Below are 27828 nucleotides of genomic sequence, written 5' to 3'. Positions count from 1 at the left end.
TTGGAAGTGAAGAAGTAAATAATCAAATAAGCGGTTTGTGGCGAAGGTGGCGCAGTTTGTCGCGGAACGGATGCGCGCGCGTCACCATCCGATGGGAGAGTGAGATAGATCCGTGCGTCGTCCACCTTTTTTGTCGCCGTGTGTGTTGTGATGCAAATGTCAACAATAAAAAACACAACTGTCCGAAAGCGCCATGCCTAGCCGGTTGGCGTAGGATGAAAGGTGAAAAAGAGATTATTTACATAAGGCAAACAACAGCGTCGAACCCCTCGCCGAAAAAGAGGTTCCATTCATGGGGGCGACTGGAGCGCTGGGAAGCACGAGTGAGAAATAAGACTTCACCAGACGTTCTAAGGAGGAGTGAGTTTGTGATCTGAGCAGCGTTGGACACCTCGGAGATTAGATGTACGTACTGACACACTGCACAGGGTCATCACAAACAAACGTCACCGGAACACCGCTCCGGTTTGCATCTGTTTTATCGCGAACGAAAAATACGTACATCACTAACAGAAGCTTATCTATGGATCGCCACGAAGGTGGGAAGATCGCACCGATGGGAGCTTGAATAGAAGTACCGAATAGATCGGTACGCTTGTTGCAGATTGAAGATTGCAAGACCAGCTAGTGGCAATGTGGCTGCTCCGTTCCTAATCCTCGGTGCAAAATACACGAATCACATCTAGGATTATAGTGCGTGATAAATGCGAAAGGACACGACAATATTCACGCGATAGTGCTATAATGTTCAGTAGCGAAAGAGACCTTTTTTCTTCAACCGCAGCCCCTGCTCGGGAGCACGTGGTCGAAATACTTGATTGAAAAAAAGCAAAAATCCACCAAACAACATCATCAGACGTGCCGTAGACACCGCCAGACGTGGATTAAAAATATGCTGGATAGCGAGTTATTCTCTACCCTAAAAATAATCCGCCAGACTTTCCGCCATATTCATAACAAACCAAAGCGCGAAGCCTCCCGCCACCCCCAGAGTCAAGGTCGGGGCCGCCCCCAGATGTTGCCTTGCTTGGTCCCTTTCCCATTTGAGGGAACCCTCTTTGACGGAATGTATGCAGTTTTGAAGGCGGTGGTGGTGGTGGTGGCCGAGACTGCACCGTTAAAACAGGAAAAGCCCCCCGTGAGAAGTATTATTGGCATGCGTGTGATATTATTATTAGTTTGTCTATTTCTGTCCTGCTTGCGCACTAGGTCAGAGTCAAGCTAGATTTGGACGAGGGAAGGTGAGTTGGGAGCTGGCGAGTGAAGCTGTGGCCATTATTGTACCGTTGTTGATGCCGACAGTTTTACATACATAGCTTGGGGAATCCCTTTGCAATAAAAATAGGACTAAAGGCGATCGCCACCTATACACCCACCGTTGGCAGGTCCATAGTGCTTCTTTTCGTCCATTGATTTGTTTACAATGTCAAGCAACTAGAAGAGATGCATTTTTTCCAAATTTAGATGCAATTTTTAAGTAACACTGATAGGTGCTATGACATTAAAGATGCAGCGATTGGTTTTTTTTGTTTGGTTGTTGCTACTGCGCTCTTGTGATTGTTCAATATCTCAGTTTTACGTTCAACATTTGAAGGCTGGAAAATCGAACTCCATCGAACCGTATCTTATTTCCACATTTTGTGGATACAGAGTGAACAGACTCACAAGGCCAGGATCAGCTTCGAAACGAAAGGATCTTATTAGTTAGTGTGTTTTGGAAGCAGCTCAAGAATAGCTGGAATATGAAGCTTGGCGGAAATGTTTCGTGCCATTCGTACGTTCGTGTCGATTTCCACAAGTTCTGATGCTGATCTGTAGTGTTTGTGTGTGTGTATGTGTAGTTGTTGCTATGCTGTTGCGCATAGTGCTCAATTGCTCTCCAATATCCCATTAGTATGGCTGGGCGGCTCCTTTGCACTAAAGCGTATTAATTATATACTTAATCGTGCCTAGCGGGTGACATCTGTGCTGGGCTGTCTGCTTGTAATGTATTGAGGTATATGTGTGTTTCGTTTCACGTCGTAACGACACTGATGTTGCTAGTTCCAGGAGTACAAAGAGTAACGGCCATCGATTTATATCGGAAGTGTTAAAGTTTGTGTTAAAGTGAAACAACAATTGGCAAACGGCAAATACATAGCGAAATAATAAAATAGGCCGCATTTTGGTGGCCTTTGTAGACGATATTGTGATTTCTCGCTAGCGCTGTCAGTGGTTTGATAATAGTTGGCGGCTGAGGTTGGACTTTGGGGGAAAAAAACAAAACGAATGTCAATCACCATTTGGCCCAGCGAACTGAGTGTGGCATTGCTGAAATCGTGCTCCAGCGTGTACCTAGATTAACGGTGTTACGTACCCCCGGCGTTGCATAATAGCGCGTGCAAAAGGACGGCACAGGAGAGCTCAGGTAATAATTGTGGGAACGCAGAAATAAATCAACTGGAAAATAAAAGCGCCAAATCAACAGCCAAACAGGCAAAATTGGGCGATGCGTTGTAGTGAGGATATAGCGCGAAGGGACAGAAGAACAATGCCACACTGCCAGAGCAACAGGGGCAATTCCGATGAGGAAAAAATGGTGTATGAAAAAGTATCCACAGAGGTGGACATGCAACAGAAGGAGAACAGGGAAGCATGAAGGACTGAGTGAGAAAATCGTTATTTTTTCCTTTGCCACCGGAACACAACACGGATTCTAAGCGGAGCTAGCATAAATAATCAATTGCGATGACCTTCGCAGTGTGTGTGTGTGTGTGTGTAGGAGTATTTGTGTGTTGTCTTCATTTCAGACACGGCACTTCGACCGAGACGCGGCACTCTGGTTTGCACTGTGTGGCTGCATATTTGATATAATTCTTTTTATGAAATTAAATTTTGGCCAACTTTGTTTTACACAAACAACCGTCAAGAACGGCTAATAAGGCTCAATCTGGTCGCCGTGCTTGTGTCGCAAGGAAGAACCCTCCATCCGCACTCTCCATCCTCTCCCCACACCACCTTCCCAGAAAGTCAAAAGATCGTCGCCTTCGGAAAGGTCTCGGTGATACTAGATGGTTCGTTTTTGTGTGACTTTGGTCGATTGTTTGCTCTTCCCACTCGATGAGCGTATCCTTTCCGTTTCTGAGTAGTAGCAAGAACGCTCTCTGCTGCTCGGTTTGCCGTCCAACGACGGTTTGTGCTGGATGTTTTGTCTTGCTCAAACACTCTCGCGAGTCGTTTCGTGATCCCGAACCCGATGGGGCGAAAAGTCGAACTCTCGGCCAAACCTTTCCGTCCCAGGGGCGGATATGGTGCTATTTGAAAGCATAATGGAAATTTACAGCATATTTCCCGTTTTTCCTGCTGTTCATGCTTCCGGCCGCCGGTGTACGGTGTGAGCGTTGTGGAGGAAGTGGTCGTGAATCTTCTACAGCATGGGCGCATAAGCACACCGGTAAGAAAATGGCTTTACCCGCGTGGCGGTTGAAGGTCGCGCCACAGTCTCTACAGAGGGTGAGGGTTGTTCGCGGACTACGTAGCGATGGTGGAAAAATGGAGGAAAGCTTCTGAAACTGGTAACCGGTAGTTGTTGGGTTAGGGGCCCCGATCCTTGACGTGGCTGTTTTGAAGGTTGAAGGCGAAGGGCGGTCGAATCGATCGAGACACAGGACGAACGTCGCGCCGCGCGATGGTCGAATGCGACTTATCGTTAACGGACTTAGCCCGCATCTTGGAGTCATCCCAGAGCGTATTGTAACCGTCGTGGCTATGAGAAGATCCTTAGAATGATGAGGACCTTATCAGATACAAAAAATTCAATGATTTTGGAAGCGAACTTTTTGGAGCATAGATTTTAAGGATTATGTTCTATATGAGTATAGGAAGGCAAAATGTTATAAGGCTCATAATTACCGTTTGCAAATTTGTAAAACTGGCCATCCATCAAACATTTGTTGAGAAAAATGTAATTGAATACGTAACGCTTCACTATCAAGTTAGGCTTAACGGTTAACGTATGGATTTCAGAGCGTGAAAAAAGTGTATAACGATCATAAAATGCATCTATTTTTGGTTTACGTTTTGGATTCTGTATGAAAACCAAGAAAATTGCAATCGCTGAAAAGTTTCGCAGTGAAAAGTACTAGGCGTCTCCATGTCTTTCATAAAGTACTGGGCGTCTCCATTGCTGCAAGAAAAATCGTAATTGTGTGAAAGTGAAAGGGGCGACCTGTACTCTGATTTTCCATTTCATATAAAACTATTACTCTATCATTTAACGATGGATGAGGCAAGCTAACGGCTTAACCAGCATTACATGAAAATGGCTCGAAGTTGGACAAAAACAAACCTTTGAAAGACCGTGGTTTTTATGAATTCTACCTTGGGTGTATCTAAGGACGGACGTTCAGTTGGCAAATACCGTCCCGAGATGGATGGAACAGTTCACTGTTGATGGATGGATAGATGGATGGATGTAGGAACAGGCAATTGTAGGCCCTGGTGGGTTTTGGTTCGGTAGATTCGGATGGTAGCGAGTGGCATCGACCGTAAAAAAAGGCAGGAGAATGTCTCTAACAGTCCCGTCCCGTAACGAAAAACAAAAACCCCTGAACGAGCTAAGTGGCAAACCTCTTTTTCCACGTTTTCGCCTGAGCGGAGATAAAATGTTTCGCCGTGCGCCGTGTGGACCGACTTTCGACACACACACAGGCCGGCGGTACCCGGGGTGGGGCTATACCAGGGAGGAGGTTCATTTCGTTCATTTCAGACATTAACGTCGGTTGACTTGTCCATTTTTCTTGCCGTTTACCGCTTACCACATTGAACCCATCCATGCGTCTCGTCTCGGGGAAAAATAAAACACGTTCGCACTGTTCTGTGGATCTCGCGGTTCGTGAAGATATTTCGTAAAATGCTCCTTGGCTCCCTTTTTTCTACCGCAGTTTTTCTTAATGCTTTCCATCACGCATGGAGGATAGCGAGTCGGTGTGAGGATGAACTGTACCTTCAATTGTACGTTTCTCCGGTATTCAAAGTGCGCTGTAGAATATATTTTCTTCGCAGCGAGAATCGAGAAAGACACAGGAAAGCAAACCGAAAGAATCTTCGCTGCCCAGGTTTGTCCGGAGTGTGCGCGCACGAGCCATTTGGTCCGAGACAAGACGAGCGCGTGTGGTTTAAGCAACAGGGCGCTACACCACCGCCGTCCACCATTTCCGCGCTTCTAGAGACGTTGAGGTGCGCGTTGTTGTTTTGACTTCCCTTTTTCTTCTTCGCAGCGGAACGAATGTTGTCGCTGCTGGCGAGTACAAAGATCAGAGCGCAGCAACAGCTGCACCGAATTCGATCCGTCTCCTCTGAGGATCAGGAAAAGCTGAAGAAGAGCACGAGCGACAAACTGAACATGTGCCGATGGGTCGTGCGCGGGGGCTACGTGAGATAAAGGAAACGAACGAAACGAGACGCCATTAAAAGTATGTCTAGTAATGGTGCAAGACGCGAGAGAGACAAAGAGAAGACCAACGCTGAAGAGAAAGAAGTGAAAAAGATCGCGATCATCTCGAGCTGAAAACTGAGTCAGGTTTTGCGTGAATTTTCCGCCAGCGCGTGGGGGAAAATGAGAGGAGTATGAGTTCGGTGGGGTGTTTTTGAATTTCTGAAGCGAACGGGGCTCGGGCAGGAAATTGTGATGCTCTGAATGTGACGATGATCGTACATCGTTAACCACAATCTTTCGGTGTTTGTGTTTATGCGGACAAGAAGGAAAACCGTTTGGGACAGAAGTGTGTAACGTTAATACTAGTAGGGAACCTCCTTTTCACCTCTCTATTCCCTTGACGTCGGCATATGTGAAGACGATCCACGGGGGAAACTCTGGGACGTTGTTGGATGTATTTGTTTTTCACCGTTTTTTCATCGATTTATGTATGTACGTCCGGGTATTACCAATACGTCTAAACAAGTTGACTGTGTGTGGTTTGCGATAATGGCTTTCGAAAAAAGGTAGAAAATCGATGAGAATGTGTTGCGTGCTCCCGTGCCTTCATTTGCTCACGTACGCGTTGGCTTGACACATTGGCAGCGATAGACACGATCACGATCGTGCAGAAACGTGTAATGCGTAACCGTTTCACGATCGTTGAGTTGAGCAGCGAGATGATGCTTTATCGAGTGGTGATGTTGACGATGATATTGAGATGCCTTTTTTCTCTACGTCGGTGCGGTATTTGTGTTGGAAACCCGCAAGAAGAAATGCACATTTCAATCGATTGAACTCTATCGAAACGATTGACGGGGTATGGGATGCCACGAGGCATCGCGGAACGGAAATGTCTTTGGCACATCTTGACAGCGTCCCGTTGTTAACTTAGCAAACATACGATTATGTCAATAATGTGAAGAAAGGTGCGCTGTGCGCTGTGCGGTGTTGTCCTATGGAAGCTGGGGACAATTGAGTTTGGCAAGGATTTCGCTATTGTCAAATCGATAACATATCGAAAGTCTCTAAACGTACCGAGAACATTGCTATCAAAAACGGAGCGAAACGGAAAGCAAGATTGGCCCTTTTATTTTCGCAGGCGACCTCTATCTCCCCCGTCCCTTCTCGAGAGAAACATTCGGTGAATCTTTTCACTTGACGCAGACATGGCCACAACGGTTGTTCTGTTTTTTTTTTCTTTCGTCGGCAGACAGCTTCATCTGGAAAATCAGCCCATCCATGGTGGAACATACTTGCGTTGGTAAATGGTGGAAGGAAGCCGTACTGGTGGCGGAAAATACAACGACGACACTGATGACAAGTCGGAAAAGTCACGAGTGACGATTGGAACGCGATATTCTGTGTGCAGATAGGGTCCCCGTCTGTCGAGAAGGAGAAGCTGTTTGAGCGCTATTGAACTCTTCAGTGCCCGAAGGAAGCGGCTCATAAAATTATTGAAACTTTGTTCTCTGCTCAACCTGCGATTGTCACCTGTTTTTTGTTTCCACGTGATGTAATATTCTGAAAAATAGTAAGAATTTCTGCCTCTAAACCGTTTCACCACAGCGAAAGGTTTGGTTGTGACTGTTTTACGCTCTAGCCAACATTCCCGTGGGTGGATATGATAGGCAAGTGGGATGATGTTTTTCCTCGTTGAGTCCGTGTCGGGAGGAATCTTACCTAACATCAGGTCGGTGCCAAAAACGCGCGTCGTTGTGAACCGTCTTCGTCGCCATCGTATGTCATGCATCGTACAAGAAAGACCGTTCCTTGCCTGTTTTTTCCCAGCCTTGTACATATCAGGCCAGAAGAAAGAAGATACGATGTATCTTGCCTTGGTCGGTAGCTCTTGCCGTGTTGTGAGCTGTAGATCAGGAAAGTCTGGCCAGAGATCTTGGGCATCTTGCTGGGGCGTATATTTGCTCCACTTATCTTCTGTCGTCATAACAGCATAAGTGCAATGTTATGTGTGTGTGTCCCGTGGTGGACGTTTTTCCGCCTCGATGTTTTTTTTTCTTGGCAGCAGGATTTGTTTCGCCTATTGTTTGTCAACTTTTGAACGTCCATCTGATAGCGCACTTACGCTACATTCAACCTCTCTCGAAATGGTCCACGAAATAAAGGTACAGATTTCTAGACGAAAAATATGTTGTCTGGATGGAATTGCGTCTATTCGCTTCGAAGGAATCTTTGTCTGTGGATCCATTTGTCTGTGTGTTCAACAATTGGTTCAACTAATCCACCTCCATGTACCTAATCCACAGCAGCTCCTTCATAGGAAGACGTCTCCTTTGCAGCAGGTGTTAATTGAAACAGCCAACAGTTGAAAACGAAATCCATGCAGCAAAAATCTAGATTTGTGTTCGCTTTGTCTCTTGAAGCTGGGGATAGGCATCACGATACGCAAAACAAGCGACAATCAATTTAGCGATAATTATCGACCAGCAGGGACAGAAGAGGCTCAGCGGGGCGGGATTTGAATTATTAGTTAGCACGTTTGGGACCTGGTCGGTCCGTCCGTGGTGGTGGCGATTTTTCAGATCGCGAGTCATGCGTGAGGCACCGATCGCAGACCGATTGACCGTGACGATTCACGTGATGACAGGCACAAATATGTATATGAAGCGATGGGAATTGTACCAGCACGCCGGGCACACCGTTAGACTAGTGGAATATTCAAATCCGCATCCTTGAAGACGACACATTAATGTATCGATTAGTTCAGGGTTCGGTAGGCACAAATGTGTTTTTGTGCTTATGTTTGTTTCCTTTTTTATGCCCTCGTCACTATTGTTATTATTGCTCACTTCACCTTGGCCCTTGGGGGTGCTTTTATTTCCATGTATGTTTGTGTATGTGTATTTTCGCGTACTCACAGAAAGAGCAAGAGAGAAAGAATCATATGCAAATGTTCGCGTGTCAGCGAAAAACCTTTGAGGCAAGGCTTTGGAACTGAAACCAGCTGGCTGCCTGCTACTACAGAGCACAGAGCACATGGACACAGACACAACGAAATGGGTGGTGCATGGTTGGGGAATTCGCGTGCGCGTTAGAAAAGCTCGCATAAATTGTGCCTCCACGGGTGCAAAGGGTGAAACAAGGGACACGATGCGTCCGCAAACCGTATGAGCAATGGGGTTCTGCATTTTCCTTGCACGTAGGCGAATACAATTGCCGCAGTTCCAGCATTTGCTCTTTCGTTTGCACCTAAATCCTATACCTCGCTTATTTGATCGTCTAAAGGTAGAGGTCACTGTGGTTTTTGTCCCTCTTTAGGTAAGCTTTAAAAAATGTCAGCCGGTTGCAATGGGAAATAGAGTGTTTATGATCCGCAGTATTCCGCGCAGAAAAGTTCTCCATTTGATGGACATTTAAAGAGGCACCATGCCAAACGGGAAAGCACAGGGAAAACGGAATGTAAAATTGCAGGCACATGTAAATTTGTATTATTTGCCATTTACCTTCTACAAATGCAAGTCCGAGCGTTCCTTTTTATTCATATTTGTTTTTTTATCTCTGCTCCCTTTCTTTATAGCGCAACGTGTGTCGTCTTAGTGCTTATTTCAGTTCCACAGAGCGAACATCGGATGTGCATTCTAAATGCGTGCATGACATAGGGGACGACGGGGTGTCCAATGTATGGCCACTGTTTGTAGATATATATACACATATTTATATATACGTCAACTGCAACATAAACCAGAAGCAGGGTGGTTGTGTCCTTGATCTTGACCCAGCAAAAAACCGCTGGAAAAGGGAGTCAAATATTCCTTTTGCAATTCAACGCCGGTCCCCGATAGTGTGGTGATGCATTATCATTAGTCCTACCGGGCGGTAATAGCAAACTAGTACTTACCAACCAGTGCCATACGTAGACAGAGAGAAGGAAAGAGTGTAGCAAAGGAGAGAGAGAGAGAGAGAGAGAGAGATACAGAGGAACGAAAAAGAGACAACACTAAAAATCGGTTAAAAACGACCGAAACTCGCACACCCCTTGGAAAGCACTCAGTTAAGGGCGAACCGCCGGACATCTCGATTGCGATCAGGATAGCCGGCGAAAGCAAGCACTCACGATGGGACGGAAAAAGATACAGATTTCCAGGATAACGGACGAACGAAACCGACAGGTAAGGTTCACCTCGTCTCTTCCTTCCCGCGACTACAGCAAACAAACTATTTTCCACCCCTTGTTTTTTAGGTGACGTTTAACAAGCGCAAGTTTGGCGTGATGAAGAAGGCGTACGAACTGTCCGTGCTGTGCGATTGCGAGATTGCACTGATCATCTTCAGCAGCAGCAACAAGCTATATCAGTACGCCAGCACGGACATGGACAAGGTGTTGCTGAAGTACACGGAATACAACGAGCCGCACGAGTCGCTGACGAACAAGAACATCATTGAGGTACTTCTAACGGTGTGACTGCTGAACCTTTGACCTCATTGACAAACCGTTTATTACTGCACTAGCGGGCGTGCGTGTTGTTGCGTGTTGTTGCGAGTTTTGATTGCTTCCTTTCTTTCGCTTTCTAACCTGTTTCAAATGTTTCGAGCACTGTATCGTCTCGCGATGCAAATACGTTGCGATTCCGATTAGCACTAACACGTTGGTTTGATTGCATAAACTTGGAAGAAGCATTTGTCCCTCCTTTGTCAGACATGTGCGCGTACCCTTTTCCGGAAGTGCGTGGTTGCATGTGCGTTGTTATCTCTCAGTTCCGCAAAAGAAGAAGGTGCTTGTCACTTGTTGCGTTTTTTTTTCTTTTGTGTGCGGTAATATTGTGGTGAAACAGTGAAGCCAGCGGGAAAGCGTCTCGCCGAAAGCCACCCGGTCCGTATTCTTGTAAGTCCTGTCTGCTTACAGTTGCAGGTAAACGCGCAGAAAGAAAACAAAAATGGTACCATGTCACCGGACTCGCCGGAACCGGAGGACAGCTACACGCTAACGCCACGCACCGAGGCCAAGTACAACAAAATCGACGAGGACTTTCAAATCATGATGCAGCGGAACCAGCAGCTGACGGCGGGCGGTGCTCGACCCAATATGGCCACGAACAGCTACTCGTTGCCGGTGTCGGTGCCGGTATCGGTGCCCGTGATCGGTACGTACAACGACTCGATGTTGCAGAGCAGTCCACAGATGGCACACAATAGTATTAGTCCACGGCCCTCCAGCTCCGAGACGGATTCTGGTACGTTCAATTCGGGGCAGGTTCCTCTATTTTTGGCACGTTCGCCTAACGCATCGTTCATTCTCGTTCCAGTGTATCCTTCCGGCGGTATATTAGAAATGTCGAACGGCTATCCACACTCTGCGTCGCCCCTCGGTGGATCACCCAGTCCCGGCCCGAGTCCAGGTATTGGCTCTCATCAGGCGCATAACAATAACAATAACACCCATAACACGCATAACAAAAGTAAGCATGGTTTTCCTTTGCGTTTTGATTAACTCCTTAATGTACTTGTGTGTACTACTACTTTCCTTCTGACCACTCTCTCGAAATCCCTGGGAGCAATGGTAAAAAAGTCCGTAAAAATGCAACATTGTCTGAATAACGTTACCACGCGAAACTGGAATGGAGAATCATGTTTCATGGCTACCAACGCGCCCGCAAATTGTGAAAGTTTACTTAACTCAATAGGTTCTCCTGCGTGAAGAACTCTCGTAATGTCAAATGCATATGGCGTGACATTGCAATTATGATGCCAGCCCACACGCACCCTCCCCCATTGGGAGTGCAATGAAAATCGCAAACAAAGCAAAAAAAAAGCAACACAGAAAGGTATACTGTTAATGCGAAACTATTAATATGGCGCTCGAAAGTTCAAGGGTTACCATCCCCACCGCGGTTCGTTGCGGAAGTTGCATCCGGAAATGCATTAAAAAACTCGAACCCATTTGCTCTACTGTATGCATTCGAGTGTGTGGGGGTATTATGCATGTGTGTGGGTGTGTGTGCGTAGCCACTGATCAAAGAAAGATGGCGGGAACTGGCGGTGTGTTGTGGCAGTTAAAAAGGATGTCGTGCATGGAGGATAAATAATGATTGCGGCAAAGAGGAATCCTCAGCTGCACCGGAACTGGTCGGAAAGGATCGTCAAAGTGTGTGGCGACCTTTTTAACGAGCAACTTGCATGCGCGTGGAAAGAAATATTTTCGTCCCACCTTTGAAATTTCTGAATATTACCTTGAAATTATTATTATTACCTTGCGTGTGCGTGTGTGTTTGTGTGTCTTTGTTAATAATATTGCAAATTTTTCAATACACTAATGATTCCAATGAAGTCGCTATTTTCCAAGCGTCCCGGAAGAGTAGGACGAGTGGCTTGACCTTGCTCTGCGTTTTGTGATGTTTGAGTTATAGTGCGTGTACTTTTTGCGTACTGACATACTAACGACGACGGCTTGACGCTTGTACGAAAGCGCGTCGTGATAAAAAGCCGTCGAGAACGAGAGAAAAGCGAAGGGAAATAGTAAGCACAAGTAGTAACAACAGTAATCGTCAAGTATCGTACTTTCAAACAGAGTTCCATTTCGATAATGCAGTGCAAACGATAAAACAGAGTCCGTCAGGTGGGAGCGGCAGTTCCGGATCACGGTCGACTAACTTGCGAGTAGTGATACCGACCCCCATGAACCCGACCATTACAGCAGATGACATCTCGTACGTGGAAGTAAGTATTTTCCTTTTTCGCTCTCTCAGTATCTCGCTCCAATGACTAATGCATGTTTGTTTGTCTTGTTACGTAGCAGCATTCGCGGCAGCAAACGAATTTGAATACACCGGTAGTGGCACTGCAGACCCCGATACCGGGACTTACGAACTACACCACCACGCTTGGCTCATTCGGTGCACAGGATTTCTCGCTCAACACGGACATCATGATCGGACCGTGGGGTGCGGCATCAAGCCATAGCCAAAACACGTCCGCCGCGGCCGCAGCTGCCGCCATGGGCAGTCTCCAGCACTCGAGGTAGCTATACGATTCTATCACCATACCTGTGCATTACGTTTTGAGCAAGGAGATCGGAAGAGTTGCACAAACAACTCCTCCATGCGCGCGCATTTCTGTATGTGTGTGTGTGTTTGCGTTTGATTTAGGCATTTGGTGCGTTAATTGGCGTTGCACTTACTCAGAATACTTTTCAGCGGTTTGCCCCATCTAGCTGTGTCGAACAGTACTCCGCCGCCGTCAACTTCACCGCTGTCGGTGAAGATTAAGGCGGAACCGATCTCACCGCCCCGGGACCACCACAACACGTCACATCATCACGGTGTGCCTGGTGGTGGTGTCGGTACCTCAGCGACCGGTGGATCGGCAACCGGTGCAAATGGCGTCCAGTCGGCGGGAGCATCTGGCAGCGGCAGCAGCAGCAGTGTCAATGCGACCGGCAACAGTAATAACGGAAGTAGCAACAGCAGCAGTCAACAGAATGGTGGTGCCCAGCAACTAACTGCGATGGGTAATGTGGTTGTGAGTGGCGGAGGTGCAGGAGCCGGTGCGAGCTCACTAGGGGCCAACCTTAACCATAGCCACCTGATACATTCACGACCTTCCTCAACCGGTCACCTAACACCGACACCGGGTAAGTAAACGGGGAGCGGTCTTGCAGACGACCAAACCAAAACGGATCAAATCTAGAACGGTTCGACTGACTCGTTGTTTAACAGACTCTTATATGCCTCTTGGTGGGCACCTGACAGGTTCCGTGACGCCAACGAATGCACCCTCACCGGTGGACATCCGGCATCTCAGCACGGGCGGTAGCCACCTTCCGGAATACGATGCACCCTCTGCACAGGCGCATAAAAGACCAAGAATATCGGAGGGCTGGGCCACATAGCCCCTAAAGACTAGCGGCGGTACCGGTGCGGGCGCTGGTGGGAACCGTGGGACGGACGGTTCATCGTGCTACCTGGACGACAACTCAAACCATGTGGTAGTGATTTCGGACGCGGACGGAAACAACTCGGCCGAAAGCCCGAACAACAGTGTGGCGAACTTTACGCATAAGCTTCACCAGCATCTGCACAGTCACGGTGGCGCTCACCAATATCATCACCATCTGCAGCAACAGCACCAGCAGCAACAACAACAACAACATTCGTCTCAACTCCTGCATCCCTTCTATAATCAACATCATCAGCAACACCACCATCTTGTGCAGCATCAGCATCATCATCAACATCTTCATCATCAACAGGCTGGAAGTAGCAACAGTAGCAACCATGGCTATTCTAGTCAGCCTGCGTCACCATATCATAACCACAACAGCAACAGCAGTGAACCGAAGCACCTGCAGGGGAGTCATTCGCCTTCACCGGGCGTGACACCGGCCCCATCCGGTACCATGGACGCTCAATCCCAGGCAATGTCGATGCAGCAGCACTACTGAGTCGCGGCACCACCGAGAGCTTAAACAAATTCCTCTGGCAGATGCGATGTGCGTCCCGAAGACAAACGGATATTACAGTTAGTGAAGTCAATGTTACTGCAGTGAACAGAAGTCATTACGATAAGCAGAGACGTGGTTAGCAGGAAATCTTTTTATCTAGTTGTTAAACCGATCTAACCGGGTTCAATTTTGACGCTAACGGTAAAGATCCACGTCAATTTGAAGCATGGGATTGTGGGGATTGAGAATATGAATTAAGAAGAGCGCAAAGTAGATGAAGAAAAGAGGGAGAGAGAGAGTAAGAAAGCGAAACTTTGTTGAAAATGAACGGATAAGTCGAGAAGATCTCTTGTGAAGCAAATGAGCACGACCATTCAATATTTACCTTCACTATGATTGTATACGCCGTGTATGTGTGTATCTGTATCTGTATGTGAGGTTGTGGCCATAATGTATGTTTATTCGGTGGCACGCAAAAAGGGTCCCGCAAAAGGGGATATCCTGAATGATCGGTTTCTACACTTGCTCTATAGATGGGTAAATCTTCCAACTTAAGTCACATTGCACGTCCATTGCAAGGGACAGAGACAATGAGTTTGAGCTTCATGTAACCGAACCAGATTCCATCTCGTGTTGCATGTTCGATTCTGTATCTGATTCATATGGATGTGACGCTGTTTGTAAGTTTTTTCAAGTATCTTCGTTACCCTACAATCCCCGTTTCTCTAGCGCGGAAAGCATTGTACCGATCGGTATGTATTAACAGGCCAGGGAGGGCTTTCATGATCGCCCAGTTCTATCTTTATGTGCATAAGCAAATTAAAAAAAAAATGGTATCCATCCCGTAAGCCAAACATATCAAAGCACATAAAGGCGGGCAGTGTGATGGATGTTCGCTGAACCATAGTCTACACATCTGTTCCTGGTGTTGCCAATGCTGGTTAAACAAAAATTCTATATCGAAAACAAGATCTTTACAACAAAGAGCAAAACAATATAATCATCAATATCTACAATCATCAATGTAATACTGAGGGAGAGTAGGCAAAAAACCCAATAGCTATTGTTGAATTGTTGCAACTAGAGAGACAAAACCGAGGAACAAACGCAAAACCCGTCTACGTAGTAGGAAATAATGATAGATATTTCATGTAGTGCTAAAAAACAAAAAGCAGAAGAAGAATAATTAAACAAAACTAAGTGGTAAAGTGCCGATCAGCAGTGCGGCAAGAAAAGCAGCAGATAAACATACTAAACAAAGTAAAGCAAAAAAAGAAGAAAGAAACCTAGTTTGTGTGCCATTAATAGGATAACTTCTCTGTATATTTTACTATAGAGTGGGAAAAAAAACAAAGAACAAAATAGCATAAAAGCATAAAGCGAAAACAGGAAAAGATAGAAGACAAAAAGGAAAGCGTCGCAAAGGACAAACAGATTAGCCTTAGTAGGAAGAAAAAAGTCAGATAAAACGGAGTCGACCAGGAAAGGGAAAGAAACAACACCGGACAGGATACACACATGGATCGGTAATTTGAGTCATTTACAACATAGTTTGAGTCTGAAACAGACTATGTATAAGGCATATAAAGTGCGCGCCTTACATACATGTGCAGTGTGCGCACTCACTCTCACACACTTTGCTGTGCGCCGATAGAAATGTAACATTCTGTATGTTGTGTATCCTTCTTTTGTTTTCATTGTTTGTTAGTTATGTTTTCCCTTCCGTTTGCTTATTCGATCCTTTAGTTTGTGTACGGTTTGTTCTCCTGTTCTGTGGAAGTGTAGGTATTTTCTTACTGTTTTAGTCAACAAAGGGAATCAATGCACACGTAGGCAACATTCAGAGAACAATGGCGAACAGGTGTGAATGTTTACATGCGTAGCAAAGGCGTAACAAAGTTCAACGATGCAGCATGGAGGATGATGTGGTCGTCAAACACCTGGTGCAACAAACTAGTTTTGTAAGTTTTAACATTTGTTTTGTTTCATTGCTTTCGTTCACGTGCACCTTGTCACTGTGAAAGCTAGTACGTGCAATAGAACTAGCAGTAAAGTGTAGTAGTTAGTAGTACTCGTAGCAGATTCGTAGCATCAGTGTGTGCTGCTGGTGGTGTAGAACGGACCTGTTCTAGAACGGGGCAGTTTATAAGATATTGCGAGACCGATTGGACGACGGTGTAGGTTTAGGCTAGTGCTACAAAGAATGATATTTATTTGATCTACTCTATTGACTACCGCGTAACAGAAGGTTTAGGCCACACAAGTGTTTGCCAAGTGTTTTAATTTTTTTATCTTATCACTTTAAAAGTCCATTTTTGCAACCCCGCCATGCCATTCGGTGGCTGTTTAAGCCCCCAATTCATGCATTCATTCATTACTTTCATTTGAAATATTGTATATTGCGGTAAGAACGGAAGCGAACAGCAGCAGCAGGCAGACACACACAAACCCCGGGCGACCCGTGCGCTGTTTGAGGTTAGATTTCATTTACAGAGCCACTCAGTGGTAAATGCAAACAAAAAAGTTTTGCGAGAGACGCAGAGTAGCTGTATGATTGAGGTGGTGTGTATAACTTTCCACAAAGCAAAGCGGGCACTAAGAAAACGTGTCCGGGTCCGGGTTCAGCAAACGTGTTCTACCGGCTGCTGCTCCTCGTATAATCCGAGAGTAGGTTGAGACTAGTGTTTTCTTCCTTTCCAGTCATGTAGTTATATAGTTTAAATAGTTTGTGTGTGTGTGTGTGTGTGTGTGTGCGCGTCACAATACATCCCGAGTAAACGGATTTAAGAAATGGTTGGAAAAGTTGAACCGCAGAATGTGAGACAGTAAAAATGATCTTTGATTTCTTGAATATGCTTTGTTTCTTTTTTATTTGGTGTTATTGTTTTGGTCTTAGTCTTTATCCTTTGTAAGTATCTATTGTTTTTATTATTTTACATTTCTCAAAGCCCACAATACAGTGCGGTGTATTACAACCTATTGCTGTAAGGAATGCTTTACCGTCGTTCAAATAGTATCCCACCACGGACATCGATTTGTAGTAACATTGGCGTACGGCGTGTAGCAGATATTTGGTTAAAAAGGACAGAGATGATTGCTTGCCTTGTCGCAGATGTAGATAACGTCGTGCGTAAAAAGGCGACTGTATGTTACGTAACACAGCGTGCTTAGCAAACTGTCCAAGCTCTCTAAACAGGGGAAGGAAACATTCTTAAAGTACTTAAAGAAGATCCAGTATGAAAGATGTCAAAAAGAATCCCTCCAGCAATCTAAGTTTTGCCAGAAGAACCAATCATATGAATTCGATGGTTTTGCTAGGCAAAAGCTCCGGTTCTACCGAAAATTTTGATAACTTTGTTCCATGTGTATGATATGTGTGTATGTGTGTACGAGGAAAACGATGGAAAATTGCTCACCAACCGTACAAGAATTGTAGAAGATACTGTGGCACGTGCTCTTCAACTGGAGACAGTAGAAACATCTGACAAATGTGTCCTTTCCTATCTACCACTCACTTGCCTCCCCGTTGTACGTCCCGCTTGAGATAACTAAACTTTCTGTTAGTCTTACCAACTTAGTCCCTTTAATTCGATGGGGTTCGCAAGCCATCATTTACCCATTTTCACCGACTATTTGGAGCAAGCCGAGTGGTGGCTTCGCAAGTGGTGATGGACAAAGAAAATTTTCCCCCATTGGGAAATTGATAATAAGAAGTCACGATAAACACGAAACAAGCGATTCGTCGAAATTTGTATGAATGTTAATTATTACCTCCACTTTGTAGATGCCTTAAACACAGTGCCTATGTACAAAACAAGAAAAAAACATGAGAAGAATAGGGAGAAGGAAAAACAAAATCGCGTAAACAAATGAAGCAGAAACCATGTCCCAACAATGGAAACATAAGTAAAGAAAACACGAAACAAAACGGAATGGAGAAGAATACAAAAACAATTCTAATCATAAAACTCTCTCAGAGCAAGAGAACTCCTTCTCGAGTCCTAGAAATAAACAAACAAAGGCAGGAAAATTGATCATATTTACACATCTAAAAAACAAATCGTTAATCTCTGTTCCAACAAACGCCTAAAGTGCACGATGTTTAGCGGACCGTGCATGTGTGTGTTTGAGTGGACACAGCTTTGTTACATTGATCGTGATCCCCACCACACCCTTCCTTCCCCGCCCCCGGCCCCCCTTTTACCTGTGATTAAATGAATAATTTTCCGAACAAAATGCGGAAAATGTAGAACATATAGTACACCATACTGTGAATTTTCCGTGGCGGCCCCGTTAACGTTACCGTTAGTTTGCTATTAATCAATGAAGGATCTCTGTAGCAAAAGGTTTGCTTAAAAGATGGCTTACTACCACCTACATACTGATTGAAAACTTTGATATTCATATTGCCATTAGCTGTTCGAACATGTTTAACAATCCAGTCCCCAGTGAGTGGGTCCCCACAGGCGCATCAGCTATAGCTGTAGCCAGGGATCAACCATTCCTTGCCATTTTGGGTTCTGCGCAAAATACCTAAAACCACGAGGAAGCACATAGTTACCGTTTGAAAATGGATAAAACATGAGCAAAGGACGACCGAAATGAATGGACACAACAGAAGAATCCGCTCTGTCCATAAGCGGAATAATAGTAGAGTTCCCCCCGTAGGAAGGAAATTACTCGCAAAGCCATGGTGTTAGAAGTAAGCGCCCTCTTCTTGCATGATGATGATGACCTGATCTCTGAGCACTTATGAAACGAGCCTGAAACAAATGAACAAACCTCCGCGGATGATGCAAAACATACGAAATCGAAAGAAACCTTACATTAGTAACTATCTCTTCCTGCGATTCCTGATAGCCAGCCACGACGAGTGCAAGCAAGAACCTTATTTATCGAACGTAGTGTACCCGAGTGCTGAGACTAGATTTATATATATACATAGGAATACGAGCGAAGGATAATACGAAAGCTAGCCGATAGAGCGAACAAGAAAATGACGTGTGACGATATTGCAAAGGGACCAGCAGAGTTTCCCACTGTTTGATGATGACACTAAAAGGGGAACTCCCCCCCCCCCCCCCCCCCCCAGGAGGAAGAGCAGGGGAGTCACACTATGCGTAACATATGTAGATTACAAACGGAATCACACACTCACACATACACACAGACACTGTAAAACAAACCCAGGCACATAATGCTGTGAAACATTAATTAAGGTTAAGGTTGGCTCACGGATTCCCAAGCTCTACATCTTTGCGGAGCGCCGTATGTAGACCGGATTGATGAATTTGTACAAAAAATGAATCATAGGACAAGCGCGCTAGCACAAACTTACAAAAGACTAGCTACTGGGAAGATGAAAAAAGGAACAAAACAAATACGAAAACATGCTGTGCCTGTTTAAAGCATAAAATGAAACAAAAGCGAGGAAGCGAAACATAAAACAGAACCAATTGAAGGAGCGAACCCCCAGTTAGGAAAGTTCAAAGAACTTGAAAGCTCGGGAAGCTCGGGATGCAAAAATGAAGTCCACAGCAGAGATTGAAGTTGCAGGGGATATAATTTTCTAAAGTCATACAAAGGTAACAACACAAAACAAAAACCCAAACTCAAAAACCAAAAACTCAATGAGCTTAGTGTAACACGAGATGAAACATGATCATAAGAACGATATGTATCTGTGTGTCTCTTGGTGTGTGCGTGTATGTTTGTGTATAGTGGTAAAACCATGATGAGTCGGTGGGAGGAACGATCAAGTGGAGATTATAATGCTGTAAAGGACGATGTTGCCCAAAACTCGATGTTCCTTTGGTGTAATCCCGACCCCCTGCGTACGTGGAATTTTGGTTCTGTGATTTCATACAATTTGTATTTGGCCACAGTGTAGTGCAGCACACATTATCTTCCACATGATCGCGAAGAAAATGTGCATGATGTAATAAAGTGATTCTCATTCAGTGTACAGGACATCTAAGTGATACACGTTGATTTTTAATGGCACACAACGCATGTTAATGTACTTTGCATGTTTTCTATCCTGATCTCTAGGATATTGGACATCTACAGTAAATTGTTTCTCTTTCTGAATTCAAAACCCAAGCGATACATGTTGGTACCTTGTAATAAATGTAGCGGCGTTAGTTCGCAGATCGCGCGTGAGCTGAGAGCCGTGGATTCTTTGAATTTGTGCAACAAAAGATGTTATGCTAAAATCGTTATAGATTTCATTCATTTACCACGGGGCTGTAGGGACCGTAGTCTGTTTGGGTTCGAACGTTAATGAGGCGACCCGAGTTCGCACTGTTTTTGTTATACAGTTTGCAAGTTATCGGTTCCCGCGCGGACACGAATGCGTTTATATTGAAGGAATCTCATCTCTAGGACAGTTATATATTTTATATATATGCGTAAACGATGAAACACATGAAGAATCAATAGGTTGCTGCTTTCGTTCTTTTGTAATCAACCCCTTTCCAACAGTCCAACCCCAGTTATCATGTATATTGGCGGTGTGTGCATGCATGTCTATAGGCGTACTAACCTTGGAACTTACACTGCAGGCGATCATCGTGCTGCACTGAAACGAGAGAACATGAGAGAAAAACACACAAATTAATAAATATATTAGATGTACAAACTGGGATTGTGTTTGGTGTGCCAAATTTAGCCATTATCATTCGAAATAAAATTTAACAAATCTCCAAGCAGTATGTATGCGTTTGTTTGAGTTCGTCAAGAATTCAGCAAATAATTATCGAACGATCGTGTTTGATCTTGGCCCATTTTGCGTTGGTGTGCGCAACATCATCGTTCGAGGGTCGTTTGCGTGCTTGTACAGAGCCAATGCAAACTTTCCGTCACAGTAGTGTTGCATTAGTCAGTGCACTGCGCGGACACTTGACGCATTACTTCCTCGCGATGGATATACTCGTTGTGGTAGCGTTGAAAATATTGGCCATCGTTTTCTTAATTGGGGGGTACTTTTTAGCTCGTGCGTTCAAACAAAAGCGAATGGGTACGTACTTTATATACAAATGTTGAATGGATCGTACAGCAATACAGTGGACATGCTTTGCGTTCGTGTTTTGCAGCTATGGTTGTGGTGACGCAGGAAGTATCAGGTCAGGGATTTACAAATCCCATGGCTGTACAAGTACAGGATGCTCAGCAATACCGCCCTTTGGGGTTTGCACAAATTACAAGGAATCATTCCATGCCAGTTCCAGCTGCACATAACATAAAAAATGAACCTGCGAAACATTGAGCAAACAACCCGTGTTCTCTGCTGTTGGAAGTTGAGTAAAATGAATATTTGCTGTTAATTTGCGATGGAGTAATGTGAAATATTAATAAAGCATGAAATACGCTGAAAAGGAACATTTGATTTGTTTATTTTATCTTTGATACCAACCAAAACAAACAGACCGGCTCCCAAGTAACAATTCTCGTCACCGAGGTGTGTATAGAGAGTGATTCGGTGTTGCAAATACCTTGTTCAATTGCTTCGAATTATTATTTATGGGGTGCATGTAATCGTGAAATTACGCTGCGTGATACAAAATAGCGTTTAATACTATTAATTATGTATCGATAATGTATTTAGCTGAATTAAGCGCGTTAAATTTACGTAAAAAATAAAGTTTCAAACTGCAATCCCTTTTGTGAAGCAGAAATGTCATAAGGGCGGTATGTCAAAAAGGGCCCAACCCATTCATCCGCGGTTTCGAGGAAGCTGAAAAACAAAGCATGATTCATAACAACCGCCTGTCAACTCGGTGGGTTTTGAGCGACAAATTTTCTTGGTGGCCATAAAAACGAGAAACACGCACAATTTAGTTAACCTTGAAACAAAACACGACCAAAGAACGGTGCAACATTGTTAACCACTTCCGCTTGCAGCGTGAATAGTTACAGTAGCTAGCGATGGATTTCGTGCCGTTCGTGCTCACTGCTGGTATTATCTTTTTCCTCCTGTATTGGATGGTGAAATGTTGCTGCACAAGGCGCACTAGTCAGGGTGCGGTGATAGCAAGTAAGTACTTTCCGTGTATACCATAACGTGTTGTCGGACTATCCCCGTGATCTTATCGTGCCTCTTGTACGTACATTAACATTACAGCACCCATTGTGATAACTTCGGAAGTTCATCATGTTACACCGGGACCTACCCAAGCCGTACCGGCTGGTGCGATCATTCAGGGACATTCGACTGGAACATCCGCGTATCCGGTATCGCAGACCGGCTTTCCAGCTCTGCCTGTGCAGCAACATTCGGCACCCTTTCCCGCACAACCGTACATGCAACACTACCCACTGCAACAGTCAGGTGCACCGTCAGTACCAGCGCCGGAACATGTCAGTGCTGGTCCTGTACAATTTCCGGCACTTCCTCCGCAGTTTGAGTATACTGCCCCACCAACGGCATCCGCACCTCCGGCCGGTCCTGTGGTTGGTGCTGCGATGGTTAACCCACCGAGTTACGATCAGGTGGTGTCAGAGGCATACCCTGTCCAGGCCCCGTACAATCCAAACTTCAAAGGTTAACAGAACGACTTACAACCCTTTCGAAATGCAACTTAAAATCAGGTTAAGGGCGGAACGGGAAATGAAAACACCTTAAGACGAATGGAATCCTGCCGTCGTGCCAGCGACTTCCAGTTCTTCCCTGGAATGCATTAGACTGTACCGTGTAAGTAACTATTAAGACGGCACTTCCAGTAGCAGTGCATGATGTTATTGCATCACAATCCGTGGACGTGTCATGGAGTAGAATACTCGTAAACTAGATTCGTTAGCGAATGCGAAGATTTATTAAATGTTTAAGCTTAAAGTCAGTTTATGATGAGATCGATTAATATGAAAAATATATACAATTAAAGTTGAATTCTTACTCGTTTGCTAATGTACTGGAAAAGAAAAACGTATTATAACAGTTGTATTGTTCCATTTAGGCGTTTCCATGCCTGTCGATAATTTGCATGCCACTACGGACAATTGTGATCGATTTCTGGTAAGAATCTCGTCTTATGTAAATCAGCAAATGGTTGAAATTACGGATCAGAATTAGAACAGTTGAGACGTATTTGAAATAAACCGAAATTTGATCTGTTAGAAACGAAAAAACCCATCGTGGGACACTTTACGTTCCTTCTATCAGAGGTAGAATCTTCTATCTCCTGAACAGAAGCTTAGTTCCAAACCCCGGCACGACTCTAGCATGCATACAGAATCATTGAAGGCAGTTCTACTCTTTGGCACCAGCTTTTCTGTAATTATTTCATTTATCGCAGTTTGGTATTAGCCCAAGACTGCTTTATGAACAATCTGTCAAGACTCGGCGATTAACAGAAAGAAAGAAAGGTACGATATCGTTATCATATCATGATTGGTTGTATGATAAAAAATTGTTTCAATTTTGTATTAAGCCGGCTTGAACCTTATATCGATACCGAGTCCTCTTCACATTTTCTATCATACATAGATTCAGTTAAGGTATTGCCCGATATAACCGCAATGGTTCTGTAGGTCTTTCTGCTCCTAATTCAACTTATTGATGTGAAGGAAATTTTTTTATGCTCCAGAATTAGTAATTGAAAAATATGTCTGATCTAATAGCTAACTGTACACAATCATTAATTATCGATATAGGGCTTTGCGAATGCAGTGCCAGGCAATCTGCCAAGAATGTTGGCAATCCAGTAAGGGACAGTAATCACATCATCGAACTTACCAATCCACTTGCATCGCTTGCAATGCGTTTCACTCTCGTTTCGCTACTGGGCGACTGGACGCGCTAAAAAAGGAATGCGTCCACATTCGATGCACTCTCCCACCAGATATGTTCTGCAACTGCTGCATTCCAATACGCGATACAAACCAGCACCATACAATGTTTTGCAATGTGTCGTCATGTGAGTGTATGTGTGCCCACAGCAGCGTGAAAAGGGTTCGAAAAATGTACCAATCTTCAGCAAAACTCACCCGGCGGCGCAGAAGATTTTAATGGAATGCCAAAGACAGAGTGGTTCTACTACGACCTGCTACTATTACTAACACACGTACAACGCATGGCTCCCTTCCAGTTCAGATTGCGTAGCGTGTACACGATCACATGGCGATTTATTTGTAAACAATACGACTCATGGTTGGCAAGCTGAGCGGAGGTTCGTCGCTTTGTGAGAGTCGTCCGAGGAACATAAAATTTAATAAAAATATATGATATTAGGTCCGATCACGATAATCTGGACGATTTGTTTTCTTTTCTAGTGAGAATGGTCAACCCAAATTCCTGCTTCTCCGTTGGAACTTGCCAATGGTTTGCTTTACACACGCTCCTACCGTTTGTTTGAAGCCCCCTTAAAGCTCTAGTGCTGCGTAGTGCGGGAAAAGCACCCAACGAAGAAACTGGTTGCGCTCGTTTTGGTGCGGTGGTTCATACCCTTCGTCAGAATACGGCAACGTCTTCGGTAAAGGTAAAGGCGCTAACGCACGTCGCATGTAGTTGTACGATCGAGTCACTATAGGACTGTCGGGAGAATTAAAATTTTCGATATGCATTGAAAATTAATTAAATTGAAGAACTGTGGTTCATCGACTATATTGATAGTTGTGTTGTAAAACCATCTAAACAATTTATCATTTTTTCATTTTTTTAAATAAATAAAAATCGTATGATCATTACAACATATGCGTTCTCACCAATGTAACGTCCATATGGCCTTAGAATATCTTCAGAATTGAACATCTCCTAATTGAATAAACTACGTTTATGTTTTTTGTTACGTTTTCTTGCTTCGAACCCATAGTGCCCGCACATACAAGCTCCAATGCGCCTTTGGTGTTTCGTCGCAGTATCACGATCATCATTTCCAGCCGAGCTTTCTTACCGTCGAGAGTGTACGTTGCTGTGCTGCGTCTTTTCGTGGAAAGCGGTTGAAATCAACAGCGGGTGGTCGATCCCACCCCTCCAACAAAACAGTGCAGACGCAGTCACAGACCTTAATCACCCCACTCGACTCGGCGCGAGACCTGGAGACGTCGTCTCGCCCGTCAGGAGCTTAGCTACAGGTAATTTGGTTGATTATTTTTTGCTCCCGGGAAATGAAACGACACAAGAGGGAGAAAAAGGCAGCACAGCACAGTGGAAGCATCGGGCGATTACGATCACCGATCTGTTGACCGAACCCTTGGGAGCAGCATCCCCTGCCCGGGTCGTAAAGTTTGGGCGATGGTGTGTTTGGGGCTGTGTTAGTGCAGATCTATGCTTGGTGCTTGGCGCTGGTATGTGCAGGGATACGATTCCCATCGACGAAGGGTGGCCCCGTCCGCGCGCGCTTTGGTTTGTGGAACAAAAAAGAAACACTAACGTACGATCGTGCCTCTCGCCATCGCCCTTAGGAATGCTGTGAAAGAGAGTGGCCGCCGTAATAAAGCGCGTTGTGACAGCGGATTTAAACCCGATCGCTTATAGCGCGTGCGTGAGTTGTATCGTTAAATCCTTTCAACAGCGAGTGGGAACAGACACAGGTGCATTTCAGCGGCAATTAATTCCGAAATCGATCTGGTCCAACGGTGTGATTGTGTGGCCAGTATGTGAACGGAAAACAGGTTCGTCGCTTACAGACGGCCGTGCTTGCGGAGAAGATGCGCTGTGGCCGTTGTACGTGCTGGTGATTACCTGGGTGGCATGTGCGAAATTCATCGATCGTTACATCATCGATATTTTTAATGTGACGACGATGACGGCGACGATGGCAGCGAATACCCAACCGCCCCGAAACCCAGCTTGTTGTGTGGCCTCACGATCGTCAAGAAGATGATGGTGTGATGGTTACGATTTTCTCTTGTGTACATTTCCATCGTGAAAACACGATTGGAACCGTGCAGCCTCGGTGCGGCTTTAAAGGTGAAGTTGAGCAGCAGCAAAAATTGTATGATAAAAGCTCGAAGCTTCACAGACGCTGTGTGAAGTGGAATGAGCAGTTGAACAAGCAAACGAACCCCTCCGAAGCTTGTACGTACGATTCGAAACGGTTCGCTTCCAGCGGGCTTTGAATGAAGTAGCATAATGGAATGAAGAGGAACATAAGCGCATCTTGTACTGTACATGCGGATGGATGCATCATCTCGAGCTCAGAAAGACACACACACACACGTGGATTACGTGGTCATATTTCTTGTCTTTAAGTGCTTCCGCGATCGTCCATCTAAAGGTGTCTCCGGCTGTTGGTGTACCGATATATCTCGAATACCGAATGTAGCTGATTTTTTGGAGAAACGATTACATTTAACAATCCACTTTGAGGTTCGTTAAGGTGATGGAAGTTCGACGGTGGTGAAAGCGCCTTACAGTCCCTGCAATCGCAAAGATGTCACTCTGCCACACTGGAACCATTTGGGTGACTTGCGAACCGAACCGTCCAGTTTCTCCCGCTGGCGCAGTTGTTATTTTTGGTGGCGTTCGACAAACGCCCTGAAACCCTACCCCCCTCACCATTTTCCACTTTATTTTTGGCGTGATGGGAAACCTGTTTGGTGCTGCTACTGCGTGGACAGTTTTGGAGAGTATGGAGGTGAAGGTAAAATTCGAATAAAATTCCTTCCCGACGCTGTCGTTGTTGGAGATGCGGTGTGAAACTTTCACAAAAGCGACAAAACGATGACCGGTTAATCCGGCCGGTCGGTGGAGTTCTATGAAAGCCACCCCTTTTTCCCCCTCCCGTCTCCTCCCCGTCTTAGCACAATAAATATTAATATTCTAATGAGCCACATCGGGACAGGTTTGGTTGACGGCCGGTGCGAAAGCCTGTTTTTGTTGTTGCAGTTTCGTTCACATTCTCGGCGCAAGAACACCAAACCGCCCCCCGTTGTATGTCCTTCCACCACCGTTACCGAAAGGACAAGCCTTAAATCTGGGCTCCCCGCTGCCAAAGAATCGCGTGTGGAATTTCTCAACGGAGGGAGAACGGAAAAGAAAGGGAAAAAAACGCGAGAAAAATGACAACTGCGCAGCCTTGAACGCCTTCTGGCCGAATGGCGCAGGTTCTGATTGGTTTCTCGATCGCTTTGCACTGTTTGTTTGCGGTCTTACACGAGCGCATGATCGTGATTCTAATGCCAAAGGCCGTCGCGAATACTCGAAACGTAGACGCTATGTAAACGGAATTTACATTTGCTTGCTTTTATTGGCTCGTTGTTTGCGAGTTGTGAGTGGCGAGTTGAATCAAACAGCTATAAAATTTGTGCCTGCCGAAATGAGTTCCGTTTAGCTGAATACCACTAGTTCACAAGAAAGTCTATCGAAGTTTCAATTTCAGCGGAAACTAATTGTTATATAAATTAGAAATTAATGTGAGCACTTTAACCATCGACCTTGAGGCTCCCTCACTTTCACTGCAGTGAAAAAAGCAGTTACACAAATAAAACGATCACCCGCTTTCGTTGGTTTTCCTTTTACGGAAAGTTAACGTAACGTTCGTTTTTCACCGTGTTACGCAATACGCGCGTCTTCCGGTTCTCATTAGTTAGCAATGGCCAGGCAGGCCAGATTGAAACAAATTTTCCTTACGTTCCTAATGAGTTCCCCGGGGGGATCAGCTTGATCAGCTTTACTACACGGTCTTTGCACGTCCCATAACGGGGGAGAGCTTCTTCGTAGTGTACGTTAGAAAAGGAGTACCGAACGCCCCCTTTTTAGCACCCTCTATTTGTACATCGTTTCGTTAGTTCACCAAATTTAATTAACACCGAGAGCTCCACATCAAACATGGCGCAACGATGATCAGATGATGGAAGTGACCCCGTGCAACAACAGAACGCACGGTATTGCAACACGCGGTGTGTGAGCGCACCTGCTTCAAAGTTGATTGCCTTCAAGCAGGCTGTGAGCTCCCGCGAACTCGTCGCGACGGAGATGACAAGCTCCCAGAAACGAAAAAGTATACGTCCGCTGATGTGGTGGTTCTAACAGTGA

The 27828-nt window shown here is 45.1% G+C and overlaps 3 protein-coding genes across 12 annotated transcripts in view; all 3 read left to right on the top strand.

Moving 5' to 3' along the window:
* LOC128305471 (myocyte-specific enhancer factor 2) overlaps nucleotides 1-13435 on the top strand; it is a 43489-nt gene extending 30054 nt beyond the window's left edge. For 3 of the 10 annotated variants that reach the window (XM_053042936.1, XM_053042932.1, XM_053042933.1), the window contains 7 exons: nucleotides 8994-9585; nucleotides 9657-9860; nucleotides 10338-10872; nucleotides 12003-12130; nucleotides 12207-12430; nucleotides 12595-13043; nucleotides 13129-13435. In XM_053042936.1, the coding sequence (XP_052898896.1) occupies nucleotides 9532-9585; nucleotides 9657-9860; nucleotides 10338-10872; nucleotides 12003-12130; nucleotides 12207-12430; nucleotides 12595-13043; nucleotides 13129-13301 (1767 nt within the window). In that variant the 5' untranslated portion in view covers nucleotides 8994-9531 and the 3' untranslated portion in view covers nucleotides 13302-13435. Of the gene's footprint in view, nucleotides 1-49; nucleotides 406-2316; nucleotides 2408-8993; nucleotides 9586-9656; nucleotides 9861-10319; nucleotides 10873-11981; nucleotides 12131-12206; nucleotides 12431-12594; nucleotides 13044-13128 lie in introns of those variants that run through there. The other 7 variants (XM_053042941.1, XM_053042940.1, XM_053042934.1 and 4 more) reach the window with 7 other exon arrangements.
* Nucleotides 13305-14262, top strand: LOC128303132 (uncharacterized histidine-rich protein DDB_G0274557-like; the record flags this gene model as incomplete). The annotated part of the gene is made up of 1 exon (XM_053039990.1): nucleotides 13305-14262. A coding segment is annotated over one exon (549 nt), but the record flags the coding sequence as incomplete, so codon positions are not given.
* A 7368-nt stretch (nucleotides 14263-21630) lies between these two features.
* On the top strand, nucleotides 21631-22861 carry LOC128303842 (uncharacterized). Its single transcript, XM_053040919.1, has 2 exons — nucleotides 21631-21888; nucleotides 21976-22861. Exons 1-2 carry the CDS (start codon nucleotides 21780-21782, stop codon nucleotides 22398-22400), a joined length of 534 nt encoding a protein of 177 aa, XP_052896879.1. The 5' UTR covers nucleotides 21631-21779; the 3' UTR covers nucleotides 22401-22861.
* The last annotated feature ends 4967 nt before the right edge of the window (nucleotides 22862-27828 follow it).

Source organism: Anopheles moucheti, chromosome 3, assembly GCF_943734755.1.
Source record: "Anopheles moucheti chromosome 3, idAnoMoucSN_F20_07, whole genome shotgun sequence".
Taxonomy (NCBI): domain Eukaryota; kingdom Metazoa; phylum Arthropoda; class Insecta; order Diptera; family Culicidae; genus Anopheles; species Anopheles moucheti.
This window is presented reverse-complemented; position numbering and strand designations above follow the sequence as displayed.

Excerpts from the sequence above, each read along its gene's own strand:
- LOC128303842 (XM_053040919.1), top strand. The coding sequence starts at position 21,780 with ATGGATTTCGTGCCGTTCGTGCTCACTGCTGGTATTATCTTTTTCCTC. Across the intron at positions 21,889-21,975 it reads TCAGGGTGCGGTGATAGCAA|CACCCATTGTGATAACTTCG; the intron begins GTAAGTACTTTC and ends TTAACATTACAG.